Source organism: Rhagoletis zephyria, unplaced genomic scaffold (genome assembly GCF_001687245.7).
Source record: "Rhagoletis zephyria isolate East Lansing unplaced genomic scaffold, Rhagoletis_zephyria_1.1 Rzeph_scaffold_00630, whole genome shotgun sequence".
Taxonomy (NCBI): Eukaryota; Metazoa; Arthropoda; class Insecta; order Diptera; family Tephritidae; genus Rhagoletis; species Rhagoletis zephyria.
The window spans coordinates 166,405-177,762 of NW_016157714.1; the positions used below are offsets into that span (position 1 = coordinate 166,405).

General features: G+C 33.9%; 1 protein-coding gene across 1 annotated transcript in view; it reads left to right on the plus strand.

Annotated features, from left to right (window-relative positions):
* Positions 1-11,358, plus strand: part of LOC108360798 (uncharacterized) — a 22,902-nt gene that overhangs the window by 1,306 nt on the left and 10,238 nt on the right. The window contains exon 2 of the mRNA XM_017613237.1: positions 5,286-5,424. Coding sequence (XP_017468726.1) covers positions 5,286-5,424 — 139 coding nt within the window. The remainder of the gene's footprint in view (positions 1-5,285; positions 5,425-11,358) is intronic.

The window sequence follows — 11,358 nt, forward strand, 5'->3', positions numbered from 1 at the left end:
ACACATATCTGAGTAATCAGTTGTATTGGAGCTATATGTTAATGTTAACCTATTTCGATAATTTTAAGGAATAATTAAGGTAATATTAAAAAACTGTTATGTGCAAAATTTTAGTAAAATAACTTTAAAATTGAGGGAGTTATTTATTAAATAGTTAAAATTTAATCAAATTTTCAAGTACCGTTATCTCGAAAACCGGAGCCAATCTGGTAAAACAGGGCATGCCATTGAATTTAGAACATCCCAATTAAGTGAGTTCAACTTTCAAAATCTTTCCTCAAAGTTTACAACTTGAACAGCGTAATTTCAACCCAGCTTATTCTTTTGTTTTCTATTTCATACTTATTCCTCGTCTATCTTTTGAAGCACTTGATGAATATGAATTACACTTATATTAGTAGATTTATTAAGAGATTACGAATAAAATGATATATAAAACATAGGGTCGCTCACAAATTTAAAAATTAAAATTTTTTGTTTGAAAGTGTACCTATTTTTTAGATTTGCCCATATACATGAATCCAAATTCCAAACTTTGTAAGAAAATTAAAAGGAATCCACAAATTGCCACAATAGTTTCAAAACTTTTTAGTCAGAATGAATAAAAAAAATCGAGTGTGCAGTTTTATAGCGCATTCAATTTTCGTATAATAAAGTGCAACTTTGAAGGACTTAAAATTGGTGTTAATTTAAAATTTTCTTTTAAGGCACTTCAAATTTGCACTTTGTTATACTAAAATTTAATGAGCTGTAAAACTGTACACTCGATTTTCTTAGTAATTCTGACTAAAAAGTTTCAAACTTAGATGCAATATTGTCTCTTCGTCAAGTATGAATTCCAATTCATTATCAAAAGTTCTTTGAAACAATAATGTTTGTAATTAACAATGCAAAGTTTTGAGATATATCTACATAAGTGTGATGATATTTGAATTTGATCTCAACGACAGAATTTATTATTACATAATAATCATTCTCAGTATTGTCATGCTATTATAATAACTATTAGCATCATTCACACTTAGTGTGGTATATATATATATTAATTTTTGTAATTAACAAAGCAAAGTTTTGATAAATATTATAAATGAATTTGATCTCAATAACAAAACCTTTGGTTTTTATACACACATACATACATATCGTCCCCTTATGACGGAAACATGAACGTGTAGAAATTAAAATGTTGGGAAATCTAGTTTAAATGTTTTTTTTTATGAGACTTAACTCTACATATATTCATGTAATTGGCATTGTAAAATATTGTGGTTTACGTGTACGCATGGCATTTTGGGTTTTGGTATAACATACAAACCCAATAACTCAAAATTGGTAAATTTGCACATTCATGCTTCTGGCATATTTTTTTGATATTTGTATCATTTACTGCGGTTTCACGAAATTTAAGCGAAACATTATTTTTTCTGTCAGTTTCCATATTAAGTTCATATAAAAAAAATTTCACTTAAATTGCTTTCGTGAAACTGGCTATTAGTGTACAAAATTGAACCACTTGAACCGAACCGAACCGGCGGTTCAGAGGCACTCATGAACCGGTTCTTGTACCGGTGCAAGTTTTCTCTAAGTGGTTCGAACCACTGAACCGAACCGCATCGATTTTTGGAGTGGTTTGCAGCCCTGGTTTTTATGGTTTCACAATTGGTTGAAAATTACGGCCAAAACCGTCGTTTAAACATTTTCGTATTCGTGTATTCGTTGCTGCAACATGTTCAATTTGACATGTTTCGCATGTTGTTTCACTTCGCATTTGAAATTAAGCTTAGAAATGAAGATAAATATGAAGATAACGAAATAAATGATAACGATGAAGACAAGAAAGAGAAGGCAAAAGTGTAGACAAAGACGAAAATGGAGACAGTCAGAAATACATAAGAGTTAGGGTAACTAAAGGATAAACAAATGTATTGTATTTTTGAAGTGAAACTTCTTTAGCGGCGATTCGTTGGTTGCGAGTAAATGGGCAATGATGCACACGGAAATAGTTGCAACGGAAAAAAGTGCTTCTAATATATGTTGTATTAATTTAACAAAAACGTGCTAATAAGGGGTTTAAGAATAAGACTGGGATTAAGCCCAATATAGGAAGGAAAATAAAGTTTAGTACGTACATAGACGATGAAAAGGTTAAAGGTAAAAGTAAAAATAAAAACAGAAACAAATATGCGTGAAGATACAGGATAAAACGACGATCAAAGTTAATTTAAACACTATAAGGTAAAGGTAACGGGGAATATGCAAAAATAAAGATAAATATGAGGATGAAGATATTGTTAATGACATAATAATCGATATTGTTATCGGCGTAATAATGGATACTTCTATCAATACAACCGATATTGTTATCGATAAAATAATTGATATTGTTATCGATAATGTTATAAATTTTGTTATCGGTGTAATAATCGATATTGTTGTCGATATATTTAATAATATATAAATCGATTTTGGAATCGTTATATTTTGCGATATATTTATTGATATTTTTATTGGTATATTTATCGACAAAGTTATCGAGAGCGTTATCAATTTAATATTCGGCACATGACATGTGATCACAATATATGATATCATATAACATTATATCACATGATATTATATGGCATCGCATGACATGACATCACAAAATATGATATCACATAATACGATATCACATGATATGACATCATATGGTATGACATGACTTCACATGATATAACATCATATAACATGACATCACATGATTTGGCATTAAATGACATCGCATTACATGGGAAAATATTTGTTTCTGTATCGATTAACATGGTTACTGAAAGCATGCGCATTGTTTTCTTTCAAAATTAAATTGTAAAAACTAATAACAAGCTATGGCTCTGATATTTCAAGCCCCTTAAAAAGCCCGGGGCCCGGGGAGGAATCCCCCATTCTTACCCTCGCGACAGGTCTGGGTAGGGATAAAGATAGAAAAAAGATAAAACAAAAGGTTACGGGGTGTGCATAGCTCAGTGGTTAGCGCTTCTGACTTTGCACATCGATAACGCGGGTTCGATCCCTGCTGAAAGTCTAGAAAAAAGAAGTCTGATGAGGAGATCTCTGAAATAGCTGCTATAACTTCTACGGCTTAAGAATTGTAGTTTTTTTCCATTATTCCTAACAAACAAATCGTGGTACAAAGCTCAATAACACTATTGGGACAAAATATAACCTTGAGCTTATAAAATTGTATTAACTACACCCATTGTTTTTATTCACAATTTCTAAATAAGCAACTTTAGTTCCACTTCTTCAATGTGGTCCAGGTGCACTTACTTTTCGATAGGAATTGAAATAAATTTTGCTATAAAAAATTTAGTTATCGAAAATTATCAAATTACTGAAATTTATCGAGTCATCGAAGTTTATAGTTAGCGAAATTTATCGAGTTATATATATTTATTGAGTTATAACAACGTGTAAAATTATTGAAATTGACCAATGTTAATTGAGTTGTCGAAATTTATAGACACAGAAAATTAGTTGTCGAAATTTGCGGATAGATATCGAGCTACAAAAATGTATGGGTTAGCGAAATTTGTCAATTTAATGAAATTTATCAAGTTATCGAAATTTATTGTTGTGTTTAGGGATTTCAGTGTTCTTGAAATTCACTGAATTATCGATATGTATCAAATTATCGAAATTTATCGGCAAACTGGAATGTATCGGTTATATTTCAAGTCCTGCCAACGACCTTCAAATATATAAAAAATTTATGTTAAGGTTTAGTTCGAAAGCAAGAGATTTTCCGGCAAGTAATTTTGTACATTATAAGTTAAACGACGGACTAAGTTAAAAACCTCTCCAAGGGTCTTAAAAAACTAGAAGAATGGTCGAATTTCGACAGTGGCTGGCACTCTAGTATTATATTATTATGTATGTAAATACAGAATTAAAAATATATTAATTTTTCATTTAATTTGTATTATTTTCAGGTACCGGTATCAGAATCAGAATGGACACGAATTGCAGAAGATTTTAAACTTAACTGGAATTTTCCAAATTGCATGGGCGCAATAGACGCAAACATATTGAAATCAAAAAACCGCCTGAGTCGGGCTCATTATATTATAATTACAAGAAATTTTTTAGTATTGTACTCATGGCAACTATGAATGCGAACTATGAATTCATAGTACCGAATGTTGGCACGAATGGGCGAATTTTTAATTTAAATTTCAATTTATTTATTTAAATGCACATATAAGACATAGTCTTTTACAGTGCCATATTTCAAAACAATTATATAATAATAAAATTTTGGTAGCTTAAAGAATATATGTATACTAATCAGTTGCTAAACCAGTTTTTGAACATTTCTTATATTTTTCAGTTGAAGAAAGAAATAGTAAAGCAGGAAACAAAAAACTTGTAATACGATGGTACAGGATTTAATTTGAGAAGAAAGAATACACAGCCGATTTGAAGCGCTTTGGACTAGTTTCCGATTTTAGTTTTATTGGCAAAGAATTCCACAACTGTACGGCTCTAACAAAAAACATTCTTGATGTAACTGAATACTTAAAACAAGTAATTTTTAGCAAAAAAAAACCCGACTTCAACTCTCATAAAAAAAAAAAAATATATATATATATATAGCTCATGATCCGCTGATCGGATCTTAACCAGATTAGTATGGGACCACCTCTGAGACACTACCTTTCCGATGCAAAAAGAATTATCGAAATCGGTTGACGTGGTCCAAAGTTATGCGGTAACATACATAAAAAAAAAAAAATATATATATTCCGACGAACTGATAACCTCCTCCTTTTTTGGAAGTCGGTTAATAAGGCGCGATAAGATTGCATGTGCGAGTTGACTGTGCAAACGTCAGTATCAAAAAGAGGTATTTCGGGCAACGGGTGTTGATAACTTTATATATGGTGGAGTTATAAAAAACACTGATTTCGGGAAGGCGCTTTACAGCAAATCGTTACCAATACCTTCACCATCACTACTACCAAATAGCAATAGAGTTTTGCCATACGTTTTTGTTGCAGATAAGGCGTTTCAGGAACATATTTTGAAACCTTATTCTGCCACCAATCTCACAACCAAGGAACGCATTTTTAACTACAGATTGAGCAGAGCGCGAAGAATTGTGGAAAATGTATTCGGAATATTAGTATCGAGATTTGGTGTTCTACAAACCACCATTGCCGTCGCTCCAGAAAAAGCACAAACCATTGTTTAGGCTTGTTGCTATCTACATCATTTCTTACGCAAAAAGAAAACTTACACATTCACAGATTTAATTGACAAGGAAGTTACCGACTCATGGCGCAAAGAAATAAATCTTAATGCATTAGAATGTACGAAAATTCGAAATTCTTCAAATAGAGCAAAGGAAATTCGCGACGCTTTCGCAGAACATTTAAGTGACGAGGGGTCAGTTTCTTGGCAAACAAAGTATACATAAGTTTATGCATGTAAACAAGTCCACATTCAAAATAAAATTAAACCAACGCAAATATTTTTAACATATTTTACTTACCGTTGTACTTTTTGATGTGCAGGGCGTCTCAACATAGGTAAGAAATTGCATTTCATTAAAGTAAAACAAATTAGGTGCGAGCGAATCGTCAACACCAGCTCCACTTTTGCTGCATTCGGCCAATCTTTGTTTTTCACGACGAAAATTAGTACGCAAAACATTTATTTTTCTTTTCACGTCCTCCACGGTAGCGTTGGGGTACTGCTCCTTATAGATATCCAACAGTATCTCATATTCACCCTCATTGCGAGAGTCGTGTCGAATGCAAGTCGTTTTTCGATAGTCGAATCGTATAGAAAATCTCACGTCATTGCCTAAAATTTCCACTCGACTAGTGTATTAAAACGGAAAACCTTGGCAGCACTGTATAGTTTTCAACGATTTTCGTCGTTTACTTATTTCAGCACGAAAGTAGACAATGCCAATGTTGTCGAGTCGTACAATTTAGCCTAATTTACGACTTACGCAATGAGGCTGATTGTTTTCTTTTTTCCCCACGATTAGTATAGGCTTCAAGCTTTATGTTCCATAATGCTTGCAAACATTCATAATTCTGAATGAATCGCAATATAAATTTTTTTTCGTCCGCGCACTTATCCATTTCGAATTTGACAACGCAAATGAGCTTGTTTTTGTCAAGCATAAATGGAGACGATCAAATAAACAGTCATCAAATTGAAATTTCAAAATTTTTTGATTTTCATCAAGCATAACGGACAACGAGTCGGTGTAGTGTATGTGTAACCGACAAAAGCCGACGACACCAATACACTTAAAGCATTGATAAAAATATTTGATTATCTCCGTGGCGCTTAAACTACGTCTTTTTTTCATGATCTCAAAAAAAGAATATTTCATCATTTTCCATGGCTAGAAAAAAATATTGCACATGATTTAAAAGCATATTTTGCAAAAAGATTTGCCGATTTGAAATTATGTAAATGTACGTCTGCATACTTCATAAACCATTTTTTATGCAATATAATTGAGGATGAATTTACAATATCCGAAATACTCCCTTTTAAGAAAAGCGATGAGGTGTTTTTGGAATTAAAAGACGATAAGGTACTGGAAATGTAACATAAAGCTTTGCCATTGCTTGAATTCCGGCAACAAGTAACAAATTTAAAATATCCGCTGTTGAAAACAGCTGCGTGCCGTATATTTTCAATATTCAGTACAACGTATAACTGTGAATCTTTATATTCTACGATGAAATTCGTTGAAGTCAAAATACCGTTCACAATTTATTTGGTTACTTTTATTTTATGAGAAAAAAATACTGTTATAATTTGAAAGGCGCTAAATAACAAAAAAACCTTAGGTCTAAATAAAGTAAATTTGGTGCCAGGCGATTCGCCTTAACTTCTAGATTTCAAAAATATATAATCTGTTGATGTTTGGGTTCTGACTCAGCAAACGAGACCAAAACTAACTGCCGTTTGATGCCCGGGATAGCAACATATTAAATGCCAATTCTTAATGAAGATCCGTGGAGTATTTCTGTGAATGTTTTTTATGTTATTAAATATGAGGAATTGATTTAATAATTTTAGTTTTCGAGAAGTCCGTACTATACTGGTTATTTAAAATCATTTAAAACCAGGGACCCAAAATAACCGTTATCATATTTAAAAAAAAAAAAATCAAGGACAAAATATTGTTGTAGACAGGATTTTTCAAAGCTCTTGAGGTCCTCAGGACATTCTCTATAAGAATCCTTCGTGCCATTTATTTTCCTAACTTTTTGAAAAAAGTCCAATATAAACGGTTAAAAGTTGACTTTTATTTCTTCAGTCAAATAATAACGGTTAAAATGTGACTTCTATTTTTTCCGGCAAAAATAAAAGGCTTGGCTAAATACCGAAAGAGCCTTCAGTCTAAATAAAGTAAAGTGGGTAGCAATCGATTCGTCTCGACTTCTAGATTTCAAAAATATATAATTTGTCGCTATTGGGCCTCTGCGATTCAACAAGCGACACAAAAACTAGATGAAGTCTGATTCACTTGGGTATATGTGCAAAGTTTAAGCATACTCGTACAAACTTTTCGTATAACAAAAAGCATTGCTAGAATATGAAATTACCATACGAATAACTGTATACCAATTCAATCGGTGTTGATGGAATACTCGCACTTTTACTTATGTACTATTTTCGTGGCAAGTCTTTCAGGTGCGACAACAGCTCTTGGTTCCTCCTACAATCTTCACGGTATGTCAGACCAGGATATTCCGTAATGTGACATCAGTCAAGTGCAACACCTGCCTTGGCTGGTGCCACTTTAGGGCATGCTCAGGTCTGCGCACCACGCGAGATTGGACGGGGAACTTCAGGGCCCGTGTTGCGCTGCTCGGTCGCAGATCTCAACTGCGACGCCACCCACCACCACCACAGGGCGGCAACCACCTCAGCAGCGCACACAGCCAATGGCGTCACGGCCACACACATCACTCACACCCCGCATCACCACACGTCTCCCGTACCACACGAAGCTCCTTCAATTTAACTGTAACGGGCTACAAAGCAAGATCGAGGAGATAACCGTCTTCATGGGAAGGCATAGTATATTGATAGCTGCGGTCCAAGAGACGAAGTTGCACAGCAATTCAACAACGGGTACAACGTGCACCGTCGAGATCGCGAGCGAGATAATGGTGGGAGCGATTACATGTCTAAATAACACAGGGCAACTCAACACACACAAACTCAACACAGGAATTCAACACGCACCAACTCAACATACACTTGTTTAACACATGTGTTGGGTGTTGTAATGATCGATATTTGACGGTCTTCTTTCTGCGTAGGCGGACTTCGGCTGCACTTAGGGATTATAACCCTCACAAAGTAGAATTCTCTTTCTGTTTTACGAAGAAAAGGGGCTAACACCTTTTGCAGAGATCACCTTTCTGCGTAGACGGCCTTCGGCCGCACTTAAGGATTATAACCCTCACAAAGTAGAATTCTCTTTCTGTTTTGCGAAGAAAAGGGGCTAACACCTTTTGCAGAGAACACCTTTCTGCGTAGGCGGCCTTCGGCCGCACTTAAGGATTATAACCCTACCAAAGTAGAATTCTCTTTCTGTTTTGCGAAGAAAATGGGCTAACACCTTTTGCAGAGAACACCTTTCTGCGTAGGCGGCCTTCGGCCGCACTTAAGGATTATAACCCTACCAAAGTAGAATTCTCTTTCTGTTTTGCGAAGAAAATGGGCTAACACCTTTTGCAGAGAACACCTTTCTGCGTGGGCGGCCTTCGGCCTCGCTTAGGGATTATAACCCTCACTAAGTAGAAGTAAGTTAGTGTTGAACGAGATTTTTCAGCATTGAAACTTGTTTTAACGGACTTACGTTATAATTTGTCCGTCCAAAATTTGGAAACAATTTGGCTTTTAATGCTAAATAACAATATTTTATAAAATAAATTTACTGCTTGAATGAAAAGGTTTTGTTTTTGAACGTTTTGAAATACAATCATTTGTTCTTTTTTTTGAAAATTGGGAGTAAAAAAGTTTTAATTTCGATCCGCTTGAATTGCAAATTAAGATGTCAATGCTGATACTGAAGTTTTCATATGTCCTATGTGTTTAAATGATTTTAAATAAGCAGTATAGTACGGACTTCTCGAAAACTAAAATTATTAAATCAATTCCTCATTATATTTACTTACATAGAAAAATTAAAAGAAATACTCCACGGATCTTCATTAAGAATTGGCATTTAATATGTTGCTATCCCGGGCATCAAACGGCAGCTAGTTTTGGCCTCGTTTGCTGAGTCAGAACCCGAACATCAACAAATTACATATTTTTGGAATCCAGAAGTCAAGACGAATCGATTGGTACCAAATTTACTTTATTTAGACCTAAGGTTTTTTTGTTATATAGCTAAGCCTTTTATTTTTGCCGGAAAAAATAAAAGTCACATTTTAACCGTTATTTTTTGACTGAAAAAATAAAAGTAAAATTATAACAGTAATTTTTTTTTCTCATAAAATAAAACTCACAAAATAACTTTTTTCTCGAAACTTTTATTACAAAAGTCATAACCGGTTGGGTCCCTGATTTATTCACATGGAATTGGCGATAGGGCTGATTTATTTGAGACAAAAATACTTCTTATTTCTATTTATTTAAGGTTGTTAAGCTAAGAAGAGCGATACGGATAATTATTCACTTTAATGTAAGTTCAATTGAATCCATTTTTTAATTAGAGCTATCTTTCTCACAAACAAACTTAAATTTTCAGTAAGAAAATTGTTGAGAACTCGAAAAACCTCGAATTAAATCGAACTTGTACCACCAAATTTCGAATCGAATAATCGAATGTTTAAACAATGTTCGAAATTCGGAAAAAATCGAATTTAAACCCCCCACTACCCATCCCTAGTAATTAATTGATTTAAATTTACTTTTGAGAAATTAAACTTATTGGTACATATTGTATGTATATAATTCATACAACCAAAAAATTTTAAATGATCTCATCTCTGTGCCTAAGACTGGACCTGCAATGTACCAGGTACATATATGTATGTATGTAAATGTTTTGTATTCGGATTTTTTGTATGTATGGATTTGGGAAGAAAATTGGTAGGGGGGAAAAATTGTTAGTGGCGACGCTGCCGGTACGTAAACCCGAGTCAGCTGACACGATCTATCTTACCAGAACGCCATGTAAATGAAAACTCAACAACGCAGAATTTTTCTGTAGTTGTAGCCCGTAGCGCAGAAATCTGCGGAATTTAAATTTTTCCGCGGCGGCTGATTTCTTCCTTATATAGATGGTTGCCAGTGTGTGTTTTGCACTGGTGAAAAAATATAAGTTCCTATTAAAAATACGTTTAAAATATTTGAAATTTACTATCGAATAAGGTTTTTTCTTGAAGAATAAGTACTTTATATTTAGCTACGATATATTATAGCACGAAAAATTGTAGTTGAAAAGGTAAGTTTACGAAAAGGCATGGATGAGTGGCAACACTGAAGTAAACAGCTGGTTTCTGCGTATTCACTGCGGGCTCCAGTAATCGACAGAATTCTGCGTATACAGACAGCGTTTAAGTATAAGTTCTGCGTTCCTGACTAATTTCATCTTAACTAACCAAACACGCAACCGCATAATTCGCTGCGTCGCTCATGTTTACTCACCGAAGTTCAAGTGTGATCTTGATTTGTACGACGATGGTGGCAAAATCACAGTATATACAGTAATAAACCTTTTTTAATTACTACTCGAGGGTAAATTCTTATCAGGGTTGATATTATCTTTTTTTGATTATTGATAATAAGAAGGAGCATGAATTTTGTTGTTTCAGAGTTGTATACAAAATTACTGTGGTATGAAAGGGAGCAACAACCGTACTATGGCGGAGTGGCACAAGTCATGATTGTGTAATAGTGACCGAAATTAATTACAAAAGTGTAAAAGATTGCAAATTATTCTCTATTATTATAGATAATAATACAGATTATCACAGTTCAGTGTTTCACTTGTTATATTAAACCGTAAATGATAATGAACTGTTAAATGCTGAAAACAGTAGCACTTAAACCAAATTTTCGCTAAAATTCACATTCTTTGACGTTTCTTCGAGTAGTGAATTTCTATTTTCATTAGAAATTGCGAGAAGAGCAGCAAACACTTTTTATACCCGAGCGCACTTGTGCACAAGGGTATTATAACTTTGTTCACATAACGGTTGTTTGTAACAAAACGAATCGAGATAGATATAGACAAATGTATACATAAATGATCAGAATGAAAAGAGAAATCGATTAAGCGGTGACTGTCTGTCCGTCCGTCCGTCCGTCCGTCCGTCCGTCTGT